Source organism: Rhincodon typus, chromosome 11 (assembly GCF_021869965.1).
Source record: "Rhincodon typus isolate 14 chromosome 11, sRhiTyp1.1, whole genome shotgun sequence".
Lineage (NCBI taxonomy): Eukaryota > Metazoa > Chordata > Chondrichthyes > Orectolobiformes > Rhincodontidae > Rhincodon > Rhincodon typus.
The window spans coordinates 17,355,470-17,381,697 of record NC_063342.1 but is presented as its reverse complement, the minus strand read 5'-3'; the positions used below and the strand labels follow the sequence as shown (position 1 = coordinate 17,381,697).

Genomic DNA, 26,228 nt, shown 5'->3' with positions numbered 1-26,228 from the left:
TCCTTTTATCCTTGAATGGTCCTACGTTCTCCCTAGCTATCCTCTTGTTTTTAATGTATGTATAGAATACCTTGGGATTCTCTCTAAGTTGACTTGCCAAGGTTATTTCATGGCCCCTGCTTGAGTTCTTTCCTGCTTTTTTATATTCTTCACAGGCCCTATCCAAATTTACCTTTCTCATATTTAGATATGCTTCTTTATTCCTTTTCACTAAATTTACAACCTCCCTTGCTATCCTTGTCCTTCCTCCTTCCTGGAACATACTGGTCCTGAACTCTGATCAGCAGGACTTTAAACAACTCCCACATGTCAAATGTGGACATCCCTGATAAGAGCTCCTCCCAATTAATACTCCTAGGTCCTACCTCATAGTGATGTAATTTGCCCTCCCCCAATTTAGTACCTTTCCGCGAGGTCTTGACTTAACCTTATTCATAGCTATCTTAAAACTTCAGGACTTGTGATCACTGTTTCCAAAACGCTCTCCCACTGAAAGGTCAGTCACCTGGCCAGGCTCATTAGCGAACACAATAGGCCCCTTCTCTAGTTGGACTATCCCCATATTGTTTTAAGAACCCCTCTTGCATGCACTTAACAAATTCTGCCCTGTCTAAGCCTCTTTCTCTAAAGCAGTCCCAGTCAATATTGGGGAAGTTGAAGTCCCTCAGTATGACAACCCTGTTGTTATTGCATCTTTCCATGATCTGCCTACATATTTGTTCCTCAATATCTCGGTAGCTGTTGGGGGCCTACGGTATAAATTGCATCCGAGGTATTTGAGCTTTATCCATATTGCCATATGCCTGCGGTATATCCTCCCTGACTGCAAGTGTGACATTCTCCTTGATTTGTAATGAAACTCCTCCACTTCTTTTACCTTCGTCTCTATCTTGTCTAAAACAACAAAACTGCGGAACATTGAGCAGCCAGTCCTGTCACTCTATCAACTAAGTCTTTGTAATGACACAGTATCATAGTCCCGTAAACCCATTTGTGTAACTATGATTCATTTTCATAAACTGAATGTGGTATATGTTTACATCTCTCCTGTTCACTTGTTTCTCTAGTCACAGGCTCTCCCAGAGGGGAAACAACCTTTCCGCATCTACCCTGTGAAGTCCGCTAAGAATTTTCAGTGTCTCAATAAGGTCACTTCTCAATCTTCTGAACTACAATGAGTACCAGCCCAATATAATTAAACTCTACTAAGAAGACAGTCCCACCATACTGGGGTCAACCTTGTGAACCTTCTCTGGACTCCCTCCAATGCCAGTTGATAAACTGTTCACGCTATCCCCACTGTGGTTGGACTAATACCTTGCATAGTTTTAGCAAGACTTGTCTAATTTTATACTCTGTTTCCTTTGAAATAAATGCCTGCATTCCATGTTTTCCCTGCTGAACTTAGATGCTCGTTTTTTGTGATTTATACAAGAGGACTCCCAAACCCTCTGTGCTGTAGCTTTCTAGAGCCTTTTTCAGTTGAAAAAGTATTTATCTCAAATATTGTTCCTGCCAAAGTGCATAACCTCACATTTTCCGATATTATGTACTTTTACAGACTTTGTGTCATCCTCACTACTTGGCTCCCCATCTATTGTTGTCATTTTCAAACTTAGATAGGATTCATTTTCCTCATCCAAGTCATTAATATTTCTTGTAAATAATTCAAATTGATTTAGTTTAGAATGGCATCATGGTTGACACAGACATAGAAGGTAACATCCTGATAAACCTCCTTTGCACCCTCTCCAATGGCTCCACATCCTTCCTATAATGTGGCAATCAGAACTGCATGATACTCCAAATGTGGCCTAGCTAAAGTTTTATACATCTGCGGCGTGACTTGCCAACCTTTATACTCCATGCCCTGTCTGATGAAAGCAAGAATGCTGTATGCTGCCTTTACCACCTTATCCACTTGTGTTGCCACTTTCAGGGAGCTAAAGACCTGCACCCAAGAACCCTATGTGTATCAGTGCCTCTTAGGGTCCTGCCATTCACTGTTTGCTTTACCTATGCATTTGATCTCCTGAAATGCATAACCTCACTCTTGTCCGGAATAAACTTCTCTGCTACTTCTCTGACCAACTTTTCAAGTGATCTATATTCTGCTGTATCCTTTGATAGCCTTCCTCATTATTCACAAGTCCATCATTTAACATCTAGTTCTGCCTTTCCTTGAGCCATGTCTCTATTACTGCCACAACAACATAGTTCCATATGGTAATCTGTACTTGTAAGTTGCAAATCTTATTAAACATACGCTGCGCATTCACATAAGTGCAGTATAGATCGGATTTAGACTGTTTATTTCTTCCTTTCTGCAACTCCACTTATTAATTTGGATAGAATTAGAACAGAGAATACTGTCTCTTCCAGTGTTTTGTGTACCCTTGTATTGCTCTCTAATATGTTTTCCTGATTCTTACCCCTCCTGAGTTAGTTTAAAAGCCTATCCATCAGCATTAACAAAATGCCCTTTGAAGAACTCAGTCCTGGCTCTATTTGAGTGAAGTTCATCTGGCTTGTGCAGGTGCCATGCCCCCCGCAGCCTGTTCTACTTTCCCAGGATTCTAAAGCCTTCTCTCCTGTACCATCTTTATAACCATGCATTCATCTGTCACTCCTTAACTAGTAATGCAACTCCCCCACCCCTTCAGCATCCATCTATCATTGTCTCAAACATCTAAACCTGGAAATGTTAAGCTGCCAGTCCTGCCCTTCAAGTTTCCATGGTTCCATGTACTAATTCAGGCTTCAAGCTCATCTGCTTTACCTGTTATGCTCCTTGCTTTAAAGTAAATACATTTCAGACTGCCAGTTTCGCCATGTTCATTAATCTGGACCTCCTTTGCACTTAGACTTACTTGACTTGATTTCTACCTTTTTCTCAATTACTCCACATGATGACCTACACTGTGGTTTCTACCCCACTGTCGCACTAGTTTTAAACCCTCCAAGTGGCACTAGTGAACCTCCCTGCAAGGATATTGATGCACCTTCAGTTTAGGTGCAACCCATCTTTATAGTACAGATCCCTCAACCTGGAAGTGATCCCAATGATCTAGATATCAGAAGATCTCCCTTCACCCAATCCCACACCAGCTCTTTAGCCATGTATTCAACCTTATTACTTTCCTATTTTTGGCCTGACCAGCATGTGGCACAGGGAGTAATCCCAAGATTATAGCCCTAGAGGTCCTGCTACTAGCTCCCTAAATTCCCTTTGTATCCCTTTTCCCCCATCTCTCTTTATGCCTATGTCATGCATACCAACATGGACTACGATCTCTGGCAACAGGCCATCCTAGAGTCTCTCAACCACAGAAATGCCTATCTGAGCTATAGAGTCCCCTTTTAATAACGCTTGCCTACATTTCAACACTCCCGACTGTACCACAGAACCAATCATGGAGACACTGGTCTGGCTGCTGCTGTTGCACAGTATCCAAAACAGTAAACTTGTTTGAAAGAAGAATAGCTAAGAGGCCTCCTGCTCTGCCTACCTGCCTGCCTGCCCCTCCAGTGGTCACCAATCTAGCAGAGGTTTCTCTTAGGTGAGATAGGGTTAGGAGAAGGAGAGGAAAAGATGGGTGAAAATTGCTGTCAGAATCACAGATAATTGTGTGTCTGAACTTGCTTGTTATCCCAGCAAATAAATAAATAAACTGGAAGACGCAATGCATATTGCTGTTGAAGTTGTATGCAAGACAAAACATCAGGATATTTCATAAGAATACCAATTCAAGGGAAAAGCCAAAATTTATACTGCATGAGAGGAAAGTGTTGATTGACAAGTGGACTCGAGTTGAAGCATTGACATGGTGGATGCACCCATTAATACTGATTGAGAGTTAAGAGCCAGGCTTCCTTTAAAAGGGAGGCGATGGCTCAGAGGCATTATCAATAGCTATTAATCCAGAGACCCAGGTAATTTTCTGGGGATATTGGTTCAAATCCTGCCATGGCAAATGGTGAAATTGGAATTTAATAAAAATCTGAGTATTAAGAGGCTGATGATGACCATGAAACTGTTTTCAATTGTTCCAAAGCCCACCTGGTTAACTAATGTCCTTTAGGGAAGGAAATCAGCCGTCCTTATCCGGTCTGGCTGAGATGTGACTCCAGACCCATAGTAATTTAGTTGACTCTCAGCTGTCCTCTGGGGAGTTAGTGGTGGGCAGTAAATACTGGCCTGGCCAGTGACGCCCATATCCCGTGAAATTTTTATTTAAAAATTCAAAACAAGGAAGTTGATTCTGATTGGTAGGGCATTATTCTGAGAAATGAGCCAGGGAATGGCTGTCATGTATTTTATTGAGTTAAAACAGATGTAATGCATATATATATTCTCTTTCAAACATGTATAAATGAAGGTTACGGGAGATGGTTTAATGCTGTACACACGATGTTTAGAAGCACTGAGGCATTCTTTGATTAAAAACCATTAAATTTATTAGTGGTTACTGCTGGTGCAAAATCTTAGTCACATTTGTGAAATAATTCAGTGGCTGTGGTTCTATATTGCTATCATGTGTATTAAAAGTATTTACAGTCTGATGTTTTTGCAATATATATTTGTAACTTTCAAAAAAAATTACTTTGCTGTAATGTTAAGTACCGAGATTTTGAAGCTGCCATCTGTATGCATTGTGTTCTAATTTGCAGGAGGATCAGTGCACTTGTATGGGAGGTGAGGTATATAGAACACAATGCAAGAACTTTCAATGAACCAGATAGTCCTATTGTTTCATCAGCCAGGCGAATCGCTGATCTGCTTCTCAAGTTCATTGAGTGAGTACGCATACATTTTTTTCTCAAAAGATAAAAGTTTAAGTTCTACCATAGGATATATGACATAGAATTCAATAATCTTGTGGTCTGGGGGCTAACCCCAGAAAAAAGTTCTGAAAACTGCTGATTGTCATTTTCTTAGGCAGTCTCTCAGGATCGAGGATGGCCTGCTTCCACTCCAGTTCAGTACGTTCTGAGATGGATGATAAGTCCAGTTTAGGATCTGCAGACTCTGCCATTTGTGGTGCTTGAAGGGTCGGGTAGATGAGTAGTTTGGAGGTTTGTGCTCTCTCTTGGATGCCTCAACTTCACCTTTCCTCACAATATGTTTGCCTTCCTGAATGAACCTTCACCATTTTGATCAGACTCAGGTCAACCGTCATTTATTGACAGGGAAGTTTGACCACTTGTGGGAACCTTTGTGATAATCCATAAAATGTTTTGTTCTCCTTCTGGGAGTCTCCTGCCAAACCTGAGCTTTGAGAAGAGTAGTTGCTTCAGGAATCTGGTGTGAGGCAAACAAAAACAGTCCTATCCAACCAAGTGTATCATTAGCACCTCAATGTGAGGCATGTTGGGTCCTATAAATTATATCCATGTCTGTTTAGTTTTCTGGAGGTGAGGTGTGCAGTATTGCAGAGAAGAAGGTGGTTGATGCAATAGTGCAGCATTTTTTTGACCCCAGTCTTCACTGAGATATAGGGTCCATGATGGTTCCATTGGTGATAATCTTAGTTGTTATGTCTTTGAAGAAGGTGGAAGAAGGTGATAAATTTCCATGGGGAATCAGATTTGTGGAAGATACTCTATAAACCTTCATGATTTACACTGAAAGGCTTTTAAGAGTTTGAAAATGTCTGTGAATAGTGATTGGTATTGTGTTTAGCATTTTTCTAGGATTCCCTGAGCAGTGTGCAAAAGCATGACTATAACACTGGAAGACAATCTTCAGCCACTCGGAGGGTGTGATTAATAGACTCCTTATGTGATTAATGAGCTTTTCTGTGGCAGTTATCTTTTCTGTAGTTATCATAATTGGACTCATTTCCCTTCCTCAAAGTAATCAACCTGAGATCTCCCAACACTCCCTGTCCTGCTGGTGAGGAATCTAATGTTGCACAGTCATACTTCATGTTTCAGAAATTCAGCAGGGAATCTACCTGATGCAGCGCCCTTGTTTTCTCGGCTTTGAGCGATTGTTTCAGCTATGCAGGTCATGATCGGGTATTGAAGAATGGAGTTGAGAGCGCTTAAATGACAGACTGAATCCTAGTTGAAGTATTTTCCAAAAGGTCCTGTTCAGTGACTGCTGGCACCTTCACCCTGAATGTTTTGAGCTCCCCTCAGCATGTTAGGCTCTTCAGCACTTAGGCTTTATGTAATCTCAACAGTGCTGAGGAAATCGTGCATATTTCACTGTGCAAGTTGGGGCATCTTCCATAGCCTTTCTACCCGTCATTGTTCTATGTCACTGATTTTATTCCGTACTGTCTTCAAGCACCCATACAACTGCTACTTTTCTGTTGAGTTGTGGTGAAGCTTCCAATCTTCAAAGGCTTTCCACTTACACTTCAATAGTATTTCTGTATCTCTTGATCAGTTTTGAGAAATCAGCCATGTTTTCATGAGAGGTATCTTGATAGATACTTAACATAATGGACTTAAGGGTCAAGCAAACGTTGGATTCATTACAGATCCTGGTGACTGGAGATTGAGAGTTTGGCAGTGAACTAATTGATAAGGACTGCCTTGGTGGGTTCTTTGAAGTCTTCCATTTTAATTTATTTTGCAGGATCGCTACTATTTTGCAGGTTTGCTTCTGTTGAAGAAATCTGTTTCTCACCCAAAATATTGAACTATGAGGTGTTTTTACAAGTACTCCGCCCATTAACTATTAAACTCAAGGTTAAAGAATTATTTACAGATTGCCCCAAAATGTTAGTCTGTAATGAAAGTCGCTTTACATAGCTGTTGGCTTTCTTCCTGGATCAGTTACAGACATTGGATTTTTGTTTTCTTGCGGCAGTCGCATAAATTTTGAATGCTCCTTCAGGAACCATCCATTTGTACTAATGAGGTCCTCAAATGGATTTTCAACTCAAAGTTTGAAGGATTTCAGAGAAGGGGAGAGAGCAAAAGCTGTTGCTGCTGAGATGAGTTTAGTTCATAATCAGTTCCATTCCAATAACTTTATTACATTCACAGACTGAACCATATGACCTCAAATTATTCCACAATGGGTGGGCTGAATTTTCCCAATTTGCTTTCGTTTTTATTGAGTGAAGTTCATGGTACCCAGTTTGTCATGACTTTCAGTTACTTTTCTCATGCAGTCTTTTATTCTTCACTTCATTAATTGTGCATCTGGTCCATATAGCGCCTTCCTCATGGTATTGAGTGGCAGGAGGGGTGGAAATGCTTACTGTTCCCAGGACCTTCCACTTTTATACTGCTGGTGCCGTGACTTAAAATCCAGCTGCACTCTGCTTCAGATACTGCAAGTCATCTTCACAGTGTGTGGTGCTGCATCATTAGTACAAGTAACATGGCCCAGAGAGACAGATTGGCTTCCTATTTTGCCTGCAGAGAACTGGAGCTGGTGGTGGAAAAGAGGGCAGTGCTTTATATGTGGTCACAGGAAACCATGCCAGCTGATCCAGCCAGTCTGCACCCAAATAGTGACCCAGCTCAGTGTAGTGTATAGATTAAAAAAAAATGCATAATGCAAAAGGAAGATCTAAAGGTCCACCTCTGACTCTGACACTGCTTAAATTCTCAACAAAGCTCCGACTACAAAGCTAACCATTGTATGCAACTTGTCTACTCAGTCTACTGAGGACAAATCAGTTTATGGTCAGCTGTACTGCCAGGATCTAGATAGAAGACGCTCTGCAATCCTTTGTTTTCCCTTATGAATTCTCCCATTTCAGACTAAGGAGCATTAATTTGTTTGCTTAACTGTTTTTTTTACATAGTTAGAAAATTCTTACCTCCGGTTTTTAGTTGTTTCTGTGGTCAGGAATGTGACATTGGTGCCAGGTCACTGGGCAGCTGCAGGACATTGTGAAATGGGAGGGAGAACAACCAGAGATCCTGATCCATATCAGTTCTCAAGATGTAGCTTAAAAAAAAGAGATGCAAGCAGAATATAGGAAGTTAGGAAATAAACTTCAAACATCACATCTTCAAAGGTAGTAAACTCGGTATTACTCCCAGTGCTAGCAAGGTGACGAATAATAGAATTGACCAAATTGATGCTGAACGGAGAAGATGTAGTTGGGAAGGATTTAGATTCTTGAGGCATTGGGACCTATTGCGGGAAGATGGCACCTGTTCAAGCTGGATAGGTTAGACTTCAAAAGGACCAGGACTGATATCTTCAGAGGGGTGTTCACTAGTCCTGGAGGGAAGGATCAACCTGAGTGGCACAGGGATAGCGACCTCAGCTGGGAGGTTAAAATGAAAGAAACTAAAATTGAAAGTAAAAATAAAAGAAAAAGAAGAAATAGGAGATTAAATATGTACCTGGAATCTTGCCCTGTTTCTTATACTTTAAACACTTGTAACCCAGGTAAACACCACTTTTTACTTAGAAATACATACCTGCTCTAAGTTGCCAAGGTCACCACTCGTCCCATGTTGGCTCCCAGTCCCACTTGCTGAGTTTGCTTTCCCTGTGATATCACTCTTAAATATTTTCAAAGCCCACTCCTCTCGTGCAGCTTTTCTACTTTTGATGTCCTCTAGGCTGTTTTGCAATGATGCCACAGTTATGATTTTCTCTGTCTCTCAAACCTGAAAATCTTTGCCCTGCACTCTGCAGGTCTGAGCTCTCTGCTGCCTCCCAGGACCGCCCCTCCCCCTGCCCTGAGCGTGAACTCTGTGCCAGCCCTGTAATATGGCTGGGTCTGAATTCTGCAACCTCCTTCCCCCCTAAAAAAACAAAAAAGTGCTGAGTCTGAACTCTGTCATCTGTGGACTTGCACCTTTTCTAACTTCTCATGCTGTTTTAAGCCTCTCCACATGTACGTTCATTCCGCAATCTTCAGCATGCTCTTACACTTTAAGCCTCCCTGCTTGTGTTGTTTCTGAGATCTGTTACACTCTTCTGCTGTTTTAAGTCTTTCGAATCTTGCAGAAGCTATTTAATGAGCTATTTAGACTGGAGTTTGGTACATTCCAGGAGCAGAGCCGTATAGCCCATGATTTGGCTGACGCTGTTCAAAATTTGTTTTAAACACAAGAAAACATTACTATTTTTCATTTGATAAACAAAAAGTATAATTTAAAAGGCATGCTGTTGAATATTTTAACATTTGTATCTTTTGTTTGCCTTACCACACCCACCTTCTCCCAAAACTGTAAGAGTCTCAGATGATCCAGTTTTAGTTCACCTTTCTAGCATTGATCCTAGAACCGCTATTGGTAGAGAAATATTAGTCATTCAGTACACACTGAACTGACCAGAATAATCATTTATTAAAGTATTTTTGTCATTTATCATATTGAAGACTCAGCTGCCTGCAAGGCATAAAGCGCATTATGTTTGACACATGAACAGTATTTTCTGTTGCATCAAGACATTAGGCAAGTGCTCTGCTTTTTTTTTTAATGAGTTTGGGATTTTTGGATAGGTAGGGCCTGGATTTAAAGCGTAGCAGCATGCATTTGTAAGGTATGTTTAATGTTGTAAATTATCCCAAGGTACTTCATATTAATCGTGTGGAAACAATTTGGCACAAAACCACAAAGAGATATTAGGGCAGGTGATCAAAAACAAAGGTATAGGTTTTAAGGAGAATATTAAAAACAGATAAGGAAGTGTTGAGGTGTAGGAAGGTAATTCTGGAGCCTTAAGACTTCAGCAGCCAAAGGCATTGTCACTAATTATGAAAAGATTTAAATGAACAGTTTCAGATGGTTCCAGGCTTCGGAAATTGGTGTCCCCATTCAACAACTCCCATCTATGCTGAAATAATGAGTGGCCATCAGAAAATCCGGGCCAGTGAATTCTCTGCATTTTTGCTTCACAGCTTAATACATTCAGCAGAATGAAAGGCTGCTGATTTAAAGATTTTAATGTGTTGCTTTTCAAGTGCAATTCATACAACTGTATGTTAAATGTGTTGTGTTTAATTCCAGGAATAAAGACTGCATTGATATTTTTGAAATTTGGAGCACAATGGAGAACTGTTCACTGGATTCTGAAGGAGAGGATGAGGTACAGAAACAAATCAAAAGGCTCCTTCTAAATTACATAGTTAGCTTAATTGATTTGGATTTATTCTGTTAACATAGTGTTTTACAATGTGCAGTACTTTTATGAATAACTTGCTGTATTTAAACCTAAATGTTACCTGCTTTTAGGAAAATGACGAGACAGTGAATGCTGCTGTTGCAGGAACATCTACCACTAGAAGAGTGAGTAGCATAAATATTTTCCTAGCTAACATACTGTATAATTATTAGTCTTGGAGTAGGTTTTGCTATGCTTGGCTTTCACAGTGGGTCCAGTTCAAAGTCCCACTTGAGTATTTTGTGGGCCTGCCAATAGTACACAAAATTTGATACTTTTCAATGTGCCAATAAGTGGACTGCTCTGTGGTAATACGATTATGACAGCAAAGGTTGCAGTTGTCACTTCGGCATTGCATTACAATCCATATTACTAAGCAGTGAAAGTTAATGGTGAACAAAGCAGGCAGAAAGAAAATGGCAACTGAAAAACAAACACAAATTATAACAAGGTGTAGAGCTGGATGAACACAGCAGGCCAAGCTGCATCAGAGGAGCAGGAAGGCTGACGTTTCGGGCCTAGACCCTTCTTCAGAAATGAAGTGCCTGCCACCATTGGCCATGTGGCCACTGTCGGAGCAACCACGGAACTACAGTCCACAAATTATAACAGTTCTCTTCACTATGTTTATAATTCAAGAACAAAGTTTTTTTTCCCCCAAGTTTAAAGTATTTAATGTTTAACATAAGACTAATTTTCCTTCCAATTGTTTATATACTTGTTCACAAAGGCTTTATGAGCATCCATCAGTGAATTTTTTTCCCCTCAAACTTTGAAAGATGCTCTGCTGTTTCCGGTGAGTTTAAATTGAATCCATTAGTGATTATTTTGGAATACGGAGTCTTTTGCATGATCCAACTAGACCATAGCTCATTAACAATTTTGTTTAAGGCTAATGTCAAGTCTGAAATTTCCATCTTTGAAGTTGCTATATATGTTGAAGTTATTTTTTTTTTCTATTTTCTTCTCACATGAAGAGCCGTGTTGGGCATGCATTTGGCCGGAATCTGAGCTATGATGTCAGCACTTGGAAAACTCAGTGCAGGGAACTGCTGGAGATCCTGTTTCAATGTGAAGACTCTGAACCTTTCAGGAATCCTGTGGACCTCACTGAATACCCAGTGAGTTAATTCACACTATTTTGCAAGGAAATTAATTAAAGCATTTCAATTTCATTTCATGACAAACGTAGTAAATGTCTTAGGGATGATTTTTTTTTGAGGACATCGTTTATGTAAAAAAACATCACTGATGCATCAGCGCAGATGCTGGTGTGCTTTACTTGTGACCAAAGAAGAGTATGTTTGAGTATGAGGAAAGCCTAATGTTCTGACCTTGTACTATATAAGTGAAATTCTTGAGCTTTGCAGTGATTCTTGTCTGGTGAGGCCAAAATGCTTTCTTTTAACCTGTTAATTTAATGTAAATATTCTGGTATAAGATGATTTTTTTAAAAATTGCACGCATTCTGTAGAGTATTCCCTTTTATTGTCAAATGAATTCTTGGAATCTTCCAAAACAATTATTAACTGACAGATTTGCCAATTTTGGTAAAATTTTAGTTTAAAAAATTGGTCAAAATTTTCATTGATTTATTTCTCTTCATGCCTTTCAGCTAGAGATGACAGTCAGTAGTATTTTCTCATTCTTTCCAAAATAGGTAAGGGTAATAAAAAATAAAATATGAAAACCTAGAAAAAGTGTAGTGAACTAAAAGCAAGTTAAAGTTTTCTTTTGGAAAGAAAAGTGATTTCTTTAACAATTAAAGCAGAAAAGATCAGTCACTCTTCCCTACCTGACAGATTTTTTTGAAGCAATTTTTTTTTGATGAAAATGTAAATGAAATGTTAAAAGTACTTTTGAAAATCAGTTTTGAAAGGATGTTAGACTAAGATGTTACCTTTTTAGGCCTCCTACCTGCCCTTGCCTCTGACTTCTTTTGACACCCTCTCCCCTCCACAAGAAGAAGGGAAAAAACTTGCTTACTCTCCACTGGAGAACCAACCCCAAAAATGGTAGGCTGCAACTGATGGACTTTAAGTCACAGAAGCTGCCAGACTCTGGCAGTGCCTCTGGCAATGCATTCACCAGTATTGAGATTTGTGATAAGGCAAAATACTCAGCTTTGCTTGCCTGTCACCTCTTAAGAACTGGATTGTCATGCATTCAGGTGAATTACCTCTACGGTGGGGATGGTATGTTCATTGCCGAAATGAATCAACTTTAAGCAAGTCACGTTTTCTCGTTAAAACCAATGCAAACGCTATAGCTGCATTCTCTAGGACTTTCTTTATTTGAACACGTGCATGTTGAAATACTGGGCTTAGCTAAATTCAGACATTGGAAAAGCTTTTAAAATAAATTTTAATCAATGAATAATGTAACCTATTTACATTACCTCTTGGTCACTGCCTCCCCTACCTCCTGAATTTCATACTTCATGATCTTCCGGGTCACTGCAAATCTTTTTCTCCCCGACTCTCTGACATGTCCTTTCTCTCTCCCTGATCTTCTGACTTGAGCTCTCTGCCCTTTCCCAGCCTCTCCCTATCTCGGACACTGAAATTGTGATTCACGGTCTCTGCCTCCACCAGCTCGCTGAACTTCCTACTCCCTGACTCACCTTGTCTTGAACCTGTGTTCCCGTTTAAAATCTTAATCCAATATTAATACGCTGGGGTTGTAAAAGTGAGAGTCCCAATAGTGCCGAAGTGCCAAGTTGGGCTATTAATGTGTTTTTAAATGTTCCTGTCACTACTCTCTTCTGAATCCTTGCTGTGAATGAGGGGCTCTTTAGATTAATGACAGTAGTAAGAGGAAAGAGTGTCTTTGACAGTCATTTAAAACAAGTGTATCAGCACCATTCAAATCTGCATTTTCACAAGCAAAGAGCTCAGGCAACAGAATGGGCTCTTGGAAAGGGAAGCAGCACAGAGCCAAATAGGAGAACAGGAAGCTCAGTGGGAAGGGTGGGGGGAAAAGGCCTTTCCAGAATTCCCCAATCGTGCTACATGGGGATCAACATAAATGCTCAAAGATAATGTGCCCCACCAAATTATTGTATGGAGCAATTTCTGTTATAAATGTCGTTTTATTTCATCTTGCCACTAGGTTGATATCTGAAACATTGTTTTCTAAACATAAATAATTTTTAAATTTAATTTTAAATAAATGGAATTTATGATGAAAGCCTTCATTGGCATTTTCATGGGTTATTAGAAATTTGGAAAAAGTCATGGCGTTTGTAGATTACTCTTACAGGTTCCAAAGTCACCAAAAGGCATGGAATTTTGTAAAGACAGGGATGAGATTTTTCTGACTTTGTGCAGAATTCCAACTTTTATTTTCTGACTTCCACTTTCACATTGCTTTGAATGTCCGAACATAATACAGGTAAATAGACCATAAGAATCTCTGCCACGCAAGATAATCGTAGAATCGCTAGAGTGCAGAAAGAGGCCATTCAGCCCATCAAGTCTGCACCAGCCCTCTGAAGGGCATCTCACTCAGACTAAACCACTCTGTCCCTGTGATTCCACATGCAGTTTTTGAAATGGCTAACCCTTCTAACCAGCACATCCCTGGACACTAAAGGGTAATTTAGAATGGCCAATCCACCTAATCTGCACATCTATGGCTTGTGGGAGGAAACTGGAGTACTGGAGGAAATCCACGGAAACATGGAAGAATGTACAGACTCCACACAGTTGGTCACCCAAGGTTGAATCGAACCCGAGTCTCTGGCACTGAGGTAGTAGTACCACTGTGCTATCCCAAATTTTGGAGATTAAGAGTATTGGTGAACCTTGCATACAACGCAAGGTTTCAATACTTGTGTAAAACTACAAATTTCCAAATTTGTGAAGTATTTGAAAGAAAAAGTGGTCATGACATGTTTCAGTTTGGTTATGCATATGTTGTAGATTTGAATTTAGAAATGCTGCAAGGGCGCAGCTTCACGGAGAGTGTACATGTTATAAACGAAGAGACACTTTGGCCATTTCATTGTGATTTTAAATCCTAACTTGCTTTTGATGATCTTTGGTCATTTGTAGGATTACAGGGATATTATACACACTCCAATGGACCTGGCAACTATAAAAAATGCATTAGAAATGGAAAATTATGAAAGTCCCATTGAACTTTGCAAAGATGTGCGACTAATCTTCAGCAACGCTAAAGCTTATTCTCCAAACAAGAAATCTAAGGTAATCTGAATAGGTCACTTTTAAAGTAATAAATCATAAGAACATTTCATACTTTTTTGGAAATGTGTTAACTTGTATGCATTTTGAAGTCAGTGGAAATAAAAATCAGTAATCTCCTTGTCCTCTTATTCACCACCCTCATATCTCCATTACATCTCCGCCTTCTGTCCTTCACTGTCTCCAGCTCTCCCACCTTGATCCTGCCCCTCCTTCCTGCTCTTTGCCCTCCCTGTTACTTTCTTTAGTCTGCTCCTTGTCCCATCACCACCTTGTTTATTCGCCCACTCCACCTATCTAGAGAAGAATTTTAAGATGGGGCTCATTAAATTCAACAAAGTGAAGAAAATTATACAGAAAATCTCTTCCTGTTAATTTCAAATGGATTTTGTGGTGACTTACAATGATCGCATGAGATTGTTACTGCACGATGAATTACATCAGTATATTCTTAACATCAATTTTTTTTTCTAAAAATAAATTAGATCTACAGCATGACTCTGAGGTTGTCGGCATTTTTTGAGGACCAAATTCGAACAATTGTCTCTGATTATAAAACTGCGCTAAAATACAAGAAAAGGAGTCAGCACAAACAGAGATATAAGAAACGTCTACATAGTTCTGATGCTTCCAGATCAAGTAGCAGAGCCTCCAGGTATCTTACTTGCAGGGCGTTGTTTTCTTTAAATGACATTTTTTAAAGCTGCTGCAGGTCATTAAATTGGCCGTAGCAGTGTACTTAGTATGTTTATACCATGGGTAGGGAGAGTTAATGAAGCTGGTTGTGAATTGTCTGTCAGAAAATTTGCAAACTGAGTACTTGGGGAAATTCATTCTTTTTGAAGAGTGGTAGACATAATACTGTCATACCAGCTGCGGTGCACCTCATTAAACCTTCATCTCAGTGGTCTACTTTTTATGTAAACTAGCTTCTTTGAGGAACGTAGGAACATTGAAAATAGGAGTAGGCCACTCGAGCCAACTCCTCCATTCAATGTGATCATGGCTCATCGTCCTACTCAGTACCCCACTCTTGCTTGGTCCCCACACCCTTTGGTCCCTTTAGCCTTAAGAACTGTATCTAACTCCTCTTTGAAATCATTGGTGGATGACATGCGGAGATGAATTAACGAGAAAATTTTCTGTTCAAAAAATGTTTGCAGGATAGTAAAAGAAGAGGGGCATTTCGGTTTAAAGCAGTTAAATGTAATAACAAAACCATAGGCATTATCTGTCTGGCATGGGAGTGTTGAATGTTTCCAGTATAACTGAATGCAAATCTGTGGCCAATGGTTATACAGCCTGGGCATGAAAATTCCACAGTGTCAAATTACTATTATGTGTAGATTGCATAGCCTAGGATGTTTGCTGTAAAGGAGAACTTCAGAAAATATATATTTATATCAATAAAAGCTACATTCTTTAAACTGTTACTTACTGGTACTGTAGTTTGGTTACCATTTATAACTTCAACAAAGTAATTAGCAATCATCATGAGCTTATTTGTGTTTCTGCGATCTTTAGTCCAGACCGAAAACGGAAGCCAGTGAAGTCTCAGGCAAAAGTAGAACATATTTCCAAAATATCTACCTCATTACATTCATCTCAGAACAGCGCAAGTAGTACTGGAGATAGTGCCTGCAGTGATGCTTCTGAGCATTCTTCTACATCAGCCAAAATAAGGGACATGAAGGCTAAAACAACTGTCCTAACCATAAAGAAGGACAGAAAAGAAGATTTGCCCAATGGGTCAGTTGAATCAACAACAGGTGAGCAAACAAACAGAATTTGATTTAGTCTTTTCTATGTTCAAGATGCTGTCTCCATGCGACTTGTTTCATAATAAGTAAATCATTGTATAGTGTAGTTCTGTATCCATTTCTTTACTTTTATATGTCAGGTTTCACAGGCATATGCAAACACTTTCTTTACTTGGCCATCATGAGTTATTGTTATGCAGATATTCACCAGTGGTCTCAAAGAAAGTTGTTGTATGTTGTGCATAATTTAAACTTGAATTCTGAGATACTGCGTTCAGAATATTGATTTATTCATGTGAGTATTTAACCATTCAGGCAATGGGTGATAGGTAGATGATATAATCAGGAAATATTTATTAAGTAACAGTGGTAATACTTAATGGACCAAGGCAACAGCTTTATTAGCTTAATGCAGGTCTTACTTTCTGATTCAGCCAAAGTCACAGGGCAACAAATAACTTAACTTATCTCTTACATCTCTGGTCTTCTGATTAGAGAGCAGACACTTGTCTTCAGTTCAAATTCAGCATGCACTTTGGCCCCGAAATTGGTGCTTATTAAACCTTTCCAAGCTAAACGCATGTGCACGAACAGTGACATTCTTGAACACTCATTAGTCTAAGTGATGCCTGATCTAGACAGTGTATATAAAAATATCAGTGCATTGAAACAGTCAGTGTATTAAAGTGACACCGTGAAATATTTTGTAAATACAGCATGATGAATTCAATACAAAAGTGAAAAAGAACTGAATTGCTGCAAAAACTGATCACAAAACTGTTAGAATACTGCATAAAAACTGAAAGAACTGCAGGTGCTGTAAATCAGGAACAAAAACAAGTTGCTGGAAAAGCTCAGCAGGTCTGGCAGCAGCTGTGAAGAAAAAAAATCAGAGTTAACGTTTCGGGCCCGGTGACCCTTCCCCACAGTTCTGAGGAAGGATCACTAGACCTGAAACGTTAACTCTGATGTTTTTCTTCACAGATGCTGCCAGACCTGCTGAGCTTTGGCAGCAACTTCTGATTTTGTTGCTGTGTTAGAATACTGCAGCTGACTGTGTTGTGAAAAGGAAGTGTGGTTTGATTCCCTTGACAGTTCTGTACTGGGAAAGTACTGTCAGAATGGAAGTATGGGTCTGCGGTTCTGATGAAGCCCTAGTCGGAATCTCCTCTCAGAAATGCAGAGCTCCCTTCTTTCAGTTCCAAAAAAAAAATTTGGGCTGGATTGCCAAGCCTCAGAAAATCAGACTTTTATTTAAGAGGAATAACTTGACATGAGATTAATTGATTAATGCAGTTTGCTTGATTATCACTAAAGTAAAATGAATATTACGATTCACTGGGGTAGCACACTGGAAATTAAACATAGCTATTCCTAGAGTCATCACAAACATTAAAGATTTTAAAATAAGTACTAAAAATTCTCCAATTTACCCAACTTTCAGACTCCACTTGATAAAAAGCAGAGACCGGATTTCTGTATTACAGGAATTACTGCTTATCACGAGTAATTAGGCTCTAGCTACAGGTAAACAGTTATGTCGGTATGTTGCACTACATATTAAAACTCTAATTCCCTTACAAACTTACCCTTACACACAGGTAGATGTATAGACTGGGTGAAAAAAATGGATAGAGGGGAAAGTTTTGTAAGACAGTTCACTAGTCTTCATTCCAGATTCTATGGGGGAATTGGTTCTTGCTAAACTGCAAATTTCTTGCTTTTCAAATGCTCCCACTACTTTGCAAAGGGCTGCTTCACTTGTAACATGTCTGAAACATCAATTAAAAGTCATAGCTCACAGTAACTGCTGAATGAAAAATTAACAGGCTTTCTTATGGGTTTAAAATGAGATTTGACGGCAGAGAAAGATGCTGAGTTCATAAAGATCAACTGCATTTAAGCCTCTCATAATCTTATGCATATCACTCAAATCACTCTTCACCCTTTTTTAAAAATTAATTCATGGGTTGTGGGTGTAGCTGGCAAGACCATCCGCGTTTGCTCTTGAGAATGTGATGGTGACCTGTCTTTTTGAATAGCTACATCCATTTGGCATAGTACACCCATAATGCTGTTAGAGAGGCGGTTCCAGGGTTTTGATTCTAGAATACTGAAGGGTCAGTCATGTATTTTCATGTCAGAACGATGAGTGGCTTGGAAGGAAACTTGCATAAGAACATGAGAACTATGAGCAGGAGTAGGCCATCTGGCCTCTCGAGCCTGCCCTGCCATTTAATAAGATCATGGCTGATCTTTTTGAGACTCAGCTCCACTTACCCGCCCACTCGCCATAACCCTTAATTTCTTGACTGTTCAAAAATTTATCTAGCCTTGCCTTAAAAACATTCAGCGAGGTAGCTTCAACCGCTTCACTGGGCAGGGAATTCCACAGATTCACAACCCTTTGGGTGAAGAAGTTCCTCCTGACCTCAGTCTAGCATCTGCTTCCCTTTATTTTGAGGCGATGCCCTCTAGTCCTAGTTTCACCTGCTAGTGGAAACAACCTCCCTGCCTCCACCTTATCTATTCCCTGCACAATCTTATATGTTTCTATAAGATCTCCCCTCATTCTTCTGAATTCCAATGACTATAATCCCAGTCTACTCAGTCTGTCCTCATAATCCAGCCCTCTCAACTCTGGAATCAACCGAGTGAATCTCCTCTGCACCCCCTCCAGTGCTAATATATCTCTTCTCAAGTAAGGAGACCAGGTGTGGCCTCACTGGGACCCTATACAGCTGCAGCATAACCTCCCTGTTTTTAAACTCCATCTCTCTAGCAATGGCAGACAAAATTCCATTTGCCTTTTTAATTACCTGCTGCACCTGCAATCCTACTTTTAGCGATTCATGCACAAGGATACCCAAGTCCCTCTGCACAGCAGCGTGCTGCAATTTTTTACCATTTAAAACATAGCTGATTTTGCTGTTATTCCTACCAAAATGGATGACCTCACACTTATCAACATTGTACTCCATCTGCCAGACCTTTGCCCACTCACTTAGACTATCTATATCCCTCTGCAGACTTTCAGCGTCTTCTGCACACTTTGCTCTACCACTCACCTTAGTGTCATCTGCAAATTTTGACACATCACACTTAGTCCCCAACTCCAAATCATCTATGTAAATTGTAAACAATTGAGGTCCCAACACTGATCCCTGAGGCACACCACTAGCCACTCACCGCCAACCAGAAAAACACCCATTTACCCCTACTCTTTGCTTCCTACTGGTCAACCAATCCTCTATCCATGCCAATACATTACCTGTAATACCGTGCAACTTTATCTTATGTAGCAGCCTTTGGTGTGGCACCTTGTCAAATGCCTTCTGGAAATCCAGATACACCACATCCACAGGTTCCCCATTGTCCACCATGCAAGTAATGTCCTCAAAGAATTCCACCAAATTAGTTAAACATGACCTACCCTTCATGAACCCATGCTGGGTGTTCTCAATGGGACAATTTATATCCAGATGTCTTGCTATTTCATCCTTAATGATAGATTCAAGCATTTTCCCCACTACCGAAGTTAAGCTAACTGGCCTATAGTTACCTGTTTTTTGTCTAGTTCCTTTTTTAAACAGTGGCATCACATTGGCTGTTTTCCAATCTGCGGGAGCCACCCCAGAGTCCAGTGAATTTTGGTCAATAATTACTAGTGCATTTGCTATCTTCCCCCATCACCTCTTTTAGTACCCTGCGATGCATTTCATCAGGGCCAGGAGACTTGTCTACCTTTAGTCCCATTAGCTTGCCCAGCACTGTCTCCTTAGTGAAAATAGTTTCTAGGTCCTCACCTGCTATAACCTTCTTGCCATTAGTTTTCGGCATGTTATTTGTGTCTTCCACTGTGAAGACCGACACGAAATAACTGTTTAATGTCTCGGCTATTTCCTCATTCCCAGTTATTAAATTGGCCTTCTCATCCTCTAAAGGACCAATGTTTACCTTCACCACTCTTTTATGATTTACATATTTATAGAAACTTTTGCTGCCTGTTTTTATATTCTGAGCTAGTTTATTTCCTTTATTTCCTTAGACATCCATGGCTGGCGCTCTCTTTTCCTGCAGTTCTTCCTTATCACTGGAGTATACTTTTGAGCACTGTGAAAAATCGTTTTGAAAGTCCTCCACTGTTCTTCAATTGACCCACCATAAAGTTTTTGCTCCCATTCTACCTTAGCTAACTCCTTTCTCATTCCTTCATAGTCTCCTTTGTTTAAGCACAGGACATAGGTACTGGATTTAACCTTCTCACGCTCCATCTGTATTTTAAATTCCTCCATACTGTGATCGCTCCTTCCGAGAGGATCCCTAACTGTGAGATCATTAATTATTCCTGTCTCATTACAGAGGACTAGATCTAGGATAGCTTGTTCCCTCGTAGGTTCCATTACATATTGTTCAAGGAAATTATCGCGGATGCATTCTATGAACCCCTCCTTAAGGCTGCCATGACCGACCTGGTTTGACCAATCGATATGTAGATTAAAATCTCCCATGATAATTGCTGTACCATTTTTACATGCATTAGCTATTTCTATGTTTATTGCCCGCCCCACCACGATGTCATTATTTGGTGGCCTATAGACCACACCTATCAGTGACTTCTTCTCCCTTCTATTCCTAACTTCCATCCAAATGGATGCAACGTTTTGTTCAGTAGAACCTATATCATCTCTCACTACCGCCTTGATATCATCCTTAAAAATCAGAGCAACACCACCTCCCTTGCCTTCCTGTCTGACCTTTTGAACAGTTTGATACCCCTGGATATTTAACTCCCAGTCATGACCATCCTGTTACAGTTGGTGGTCTTTCTATTTATCTGCTGCCCTTTCCATCTAGATGGTAATGTCCATGGGTTAGGAAGATAGTATACAAGAAGCCTTTTTCTGCTTTGTCTCTAGTAGATGGTGCACATTGCTGCTACTGTTGTGGTGGAGGGAGAGAATGCGATGGGCTTATCAAGCAGGCTGCTTTGCTCTGGATGGTGTCAAGCTTCTTGTGTACTGTTGGAGCTGCACTTGTAGGATGCAAATGTTACTTGTCACTTGTTTGTCAACCCGAAGTTGGATGTTGTCCAAGTGTTGCTGCATTTAAACATAGTCTGCTTCACCACTTGAGTTGAGAATAAGGTTGAACATGATGCAGTCATTAGCAAGCATCCCTATTTTTGATGCTGTGATGCAGAAGAGGTCATGGATGAAACAGCTGAAGATAGTTGGGTCTCGGACATTACCTGAGAAATTCTTGCAATAATATCCTGGAGCTGAGATGACAGCCATCCACCAACCCCAGCCACAACCATCCTCCATTGTACTAAATATGACTCCAGCCAGTAAAGAGTTTTCTAGTTCTGGCAACATGCTTGCAATCCAGCATGTTTCTGCCGATTTTTCTTTTTCCTGGTCAGCACAAGCTAAGAATTCTGAGCAATTGCATAGTTTCTAACTGTCTCCGAGTTGGGCTGTGTGAATTTAACAGGCTTTGTGGTATTTAAATCATCAGATCTCAACGTGCTACCAATGTACTTCTAACAAAACAAATCAAGTTTACTGCACACAAAAGGGAAAAAACACAAATCGTTTGAAGTAGTCTTCATACAAATATCAGAAATAAAACTTCAGCACTTTTACCCTCAACAATCTTACAGCTACTCAAACCTCTGGGATTATCCTGTTTCCATTTTAAAGTTCCTTGGTGAGTTGGTGCAACTGTACTTGGTTTCTTGTTGGCAAACACTTACACTTAGTCAATGTTATCATCCTTAGTTAATGATCCCTTGAAGGTTTGAAACATCAGGACTGGAAGTTGAGTTCAAAAAAAAGTGAACTGATACTCAGAACTACTGATTAGCCTTATTAAAATTATCTTTGAGATAATTTCCCTAGTGTCTAACAATTTGAGTGAAGATGCAGTATTTAGGATTCAGAGTAAATTTTTAAATGTAAGAAGAGTTCAACCAAATTAGCAAGTTTTGCAAGACTAAGATTGTAATAAAAGAGCTCTCTTTCTATCATGTGTTTCTTAGCATCAGACGGTGGAGACTGCAGTGAAAGTTCTGCCGAAGAGAATGAAAGTACCATTAAGTCTTGGGCTGAGCCTGTGGCAGGCAGCAGTAGAACAGCAAGAAAGCATGTATCACCAAATAAAAAAACAGGTGAGCATGATTGTTTTCTTTGTAACAAGCATTAGTTATGCAATTTATTGGTTTAGATGCACCTTGAAAAGTATCTCTGAAGTTTTTGCTTTCATTTTGACATTTTGTTTGCATAATAGTTCAGCAGTCCCAGCAACTTTAATTTGGGACAAAATCTGATTATTTCATTGCTGTGTGCCATGGATTACTATTTGGTGCACTCTGCTTGTTACTGAAGTTTATTTGTGTTTCAGTTTTTTTGGGGGGGTGTGTGTGGGGATGAGGTTATTATATGTTGAATATTATGATTTTAGCTGGTGATAATATTGGACAAATCAGATCCCAAAGTGAAACCGCAGAGTCAAAGTTCTTTTTCAGCAGTTTTTATTGTAATGGTCAGTCACTGAACATACGCAGAAGATGTACCAAAAAAAAAATCAGTCTACACCAAGAGAAAAAGCATAACTGATCTAAAGCAGTCTTGCAAATATCAGAAGTAAAGATTCAGCACTCTTACCCTCAACAATCATACAGATACTTAAACATCGTCATTGTGTTTCCACTTTAAAGTTTATTGATCAGTTGGCACAATACTGTCTAAAAGTTAGTCTCTCTCTTCATGAGATCTTTAATTGCTAATGCAGCTCACTTAGTCTTTAACATCTGTTTCTTACATTCATGCATTCAACAGCCTTGTAGGATGTCTTACTAACACATTAAAACCTTCTTGTCTGGAGCTTTTCTCATACTAACTTCTAAGTTACTTGCAAAATTTTTTTTTAATCTGCCCTGCCTGTTTTTGAGACTTGGGTATTGCTGAAAAAGACATTTTGTCGAAGCTTTTTGACTTAAACTCATCAGGACATTTTGCAAGAATGGGGTGACACGGTGGCACAGTGGTTAGCACTGCTGCCTCACAGCGCCAGGGACCTGGGTTTGATTCCAGCCTCGGGTGACTGTCTGTGTGGAGTTTGCACATTCTCCCCGTGTCTGCGTGGGTTTTCTCCAGGTGCTCCGGTTTCCTCCCACAGTCCAAAGATGTGCAGGTTAGGCAGATTGGCCATGCTAAATTGCCTGTAGTGTTCAGGGAGGTAGAGGGTGTATATTAGGTGGGTCATAGGGGGATGGATCTGAGTGGGATGCTCTGAGGTTCGGTGTGGACTTTTTGGGCCGAAGGGCCTGTTTCCACGCTGTAGGGATTCTAATTCTAATTCTAATTCTAATTCTAATTTAACTCTGCGCTGATGGGCTTCTTTCTGTGCTGTAAATCTCTACCATACCTCATAGAGGAGAGTGTTGATTGGTTGTCAAGTGGAGGCTAATTAGTAGAGACATTGTCATGGAGAATGCATCTAATAATGCTGATTCATAATTAACAGTCAAGTTTTGTTTAATCTTAAACCAGACAGGTTGACTGTGGTCAGGACATAGTCATTTGCTAGTTCGTTTCTCATGGCAATCAGCTATTTTAATGAGTTGAAGCAAGCAGTGTATGTACATGTGATAGAGTCACAGTGATATACAGCACGGAAGCAGACCCCTTGGTCCAACTCGTCCATGCCAACCAGATATCCTATATAAATCTAGTCCTATTTGCCAACATTCTTTCTGTCTGCAAAGAACAAAGGCCCTGAATGTTAATATATGTAGCTTCCAGTACATCCAAGTATGCATACTATAAGCTCGACTGACTATTCTAAATTGGTTTTCAGCGTAAAACCTCGCACACAGGATTATCCAGGATATATTATCCAATTGCAGAATTACATCTAATGTTAGATACTGTGTTACGGATTTTGCAAGTGCAGGATAGTTGAGAACATACAGTACCTATTTCAGTGTTATATTGAGGGAGGCTGCATGACAGAATTATTTTGATTAAAAAAAATGAATTGTCTTCAGTTTGTAAATATCCCTCTTCTAATTGAAAATTTTTAAAAGGTAAAAGTAATTTTTATTTCCTCTTTCAAATTCAGAAACAAGTGGTACTCAGGTAAATGGAGACAACAGGAAATTGGTCCGTCAGAATATGGCAGCCAAGAAACGCAAGATCTTGAGTGATTCTGAGGAAGAAGACTCTGTTTCTGAGAGGGAGCAGGAGATATTAAGCGCTGTTAAGCGAAGAAAATATGCCTGTGTTTTGGAAGATGATGACTCACTGTCTGAGAACCAACAGCAACATGAGGACGGGGAAGCCCGAAAACACAGCTCTGGTGGCAATACCAGTTCTGGGACTGAAAACCGCTCCCGCTCCAGTTCTCAATCAAAATCTCAATCAAAATCTCAATCAGACTCTGAATCCCAATCCGTTTCTGATTTGGATAGCGATTACAATGTGAACGCTAGGGCAAAAGTGAAATCAAAGATAAAAGTGAAAGCAAAGACACAGGTGAAGAGAGGGAGACCAAGAAAAATTAAAGGGAGAGGAAAAAATAAAGTAGTTACTTCTAAAAAAGTCACCAGTAGGTTAGAATATAAGAAGCAGCAAAAGATCTTGGACAGCGATGATGAAGATGGGGATGATGACGACGATGACTCTGATTATGTAAAACGAGATTGTGTTTGTAGACCATCTGCAATAAGGACCAGAAATCAAGGCAGAAGGACTGTAAGATATGATGATTATGATTCCGATACAGACAGCCTTTTACATAGTGAAATAGCTAGCCGTGGAGTGTCGAGGTCTGGACGGGTACGACGAATACCCATGAGAGTTAGAGACTGAAATGCAGCCATTTATTGGCATTGTACCACTGTGAATTTGTCTTCTCTAAAATTTCAGGGATTATATTTATATTTTTCTGGATTTATTTTTTGGGGAACTGGGGGCGCTGCTGGCCATGCTTTGGACACAAAATCATGATCAATATTGCAACCATTTAGGGATGTGTAGTGACAGCACAGAAAAACTTCCGTAGTACTTAAGGTAACTCTAGCAACGTTCATGGATCATGCTAGAAAAGTGCGTGTAACTTAGTTTTTTTTCTACTATTAAGCACTACAGCTAATGTTATTTATTTTTGCTTCCTTGCATGTATTTTAAGCCAATAGAACAGTGTATCTCTGTCTCACCAGTGATTGAAGCAGTTATTCACGTTTAGGCAATGGATAATGGCAGCAGGAAGAAACACAAGTTTACACCCATCTTCTTTTCATGATTATTTTATTTGTATTGAGCATAAATTCAATCAATGCATTTTGCTTAAAGCTTGTGTATTTTATAATCAGATTAGTCTTCTTTGGAGGGCCACGGTAGAAATGGAGCATATCTTTAGTACAGATAAAAAGACCAGATTTTCTTTACATGTAATGCCTATAACTTTCTTTGTCCTAACATTTAACAAAGGATTGTTTAAATTTGTAGTAAGTTGAATAATCCTGATCCATTATTTTTTTCTGTCATGTCAGCATTCACCACCTGTGTCTGATCAATTTGTTGATTCCTGTGTTTCAGTAAAGGACAAGAACAATGTCCTACTAATAGCTTAATGACCAGAGTTTTTTTCCTTTGCCCATTATTTTAAAAGTGGAAAGGAAAGAGAAAATCAGATTTAACAAAGTACTGACTGGAATTATGCAGATTTTCTTGGAATTGAGAGGTGGTTTGGCATAACGTTAAGGAGTTATATCTTAGAAACTATATGCAAGAAAAATACACAAATTAACATGGGCTGGTTTAACATCAGTTTTACCCCTGTTTTAAATTACTTTCCAATTTACTCTTAGTTAAAGATTTATCAGGTTTGGTTTATTAAATTGGTTCTTGTTAATATCTCAACATCGATCCAATTTTATAACATAAGCCGTCAAATTTAGCAGCATATGGAGTCTTTTAAAATAAAACAGATAATCTGATTGAAAACAATTCCAAATATATTACATTTTTAAGAGGGAGTCAATCTGAGTGAATTAGAAAGTGTGGATTAATTTTAGAGTGCTGTTTTGCTTTGTTAAATCACTTGTGAATATTCCAAAACAACACTTGAAAGTAGAAAATGTTTTTCAAACTGTGGGTCATC

The 26,228-nt window shown here is 39.5% G+C and overlaps 1 protein-coding gene across 5 annotated transcripts in view; it reads left to right on the top strand.

Moving 5' to 3' along the window:
- Positions 1-26,228, top strand: part of LOC109910422 (bromodomain and WD repeat-containing protein 1-like) — a 179,286-nt gene that overhangs the window by 147,536 nt on the left and 5,522 nt on the right. For 2 of the 5 annotated variants that reach the window (XM_048602759.1, XM_048602758.1), the window contains exons 32-40: positions 4,672-4,797; positions 9,940-10,018; positions 10,165-10,218; positions 11,071-11,214; positions 14,149-14,301; positions 14,784-14,953; positions 15,823-16,067; positions 22,102-22,230; positions 24,186-24,817. In XM_048602759.1, the coding sequence (XP_048458716.1) occupies positions 4,672-4,797; positions 9,940-10,018; positions 10,165-10,218; positions 11,071-11,214; positions 14,149-14,301; positions 14,784-14,953; positions 15,823-16,067; positions 22,102-22,230; positions 24,186-24,817 (1,732 nt within the window). Of the gene's footprint in view, positions 1-4,671; positions 4,798-9,939; positions 10,019-10,164; positions 10,219-11,070; positions 11,215-14,148; positions 14,302-14,783; positions 14,954-15,822; positions 16,068-22,101; positions 22,231-24,185; positions 25,000-26,228 lie in introns of those variants that run through there. The other 3 variants (XM_048602760.1, XM_048602761.1, XM_048602757.1) reach the window with 2 other exon arrangements.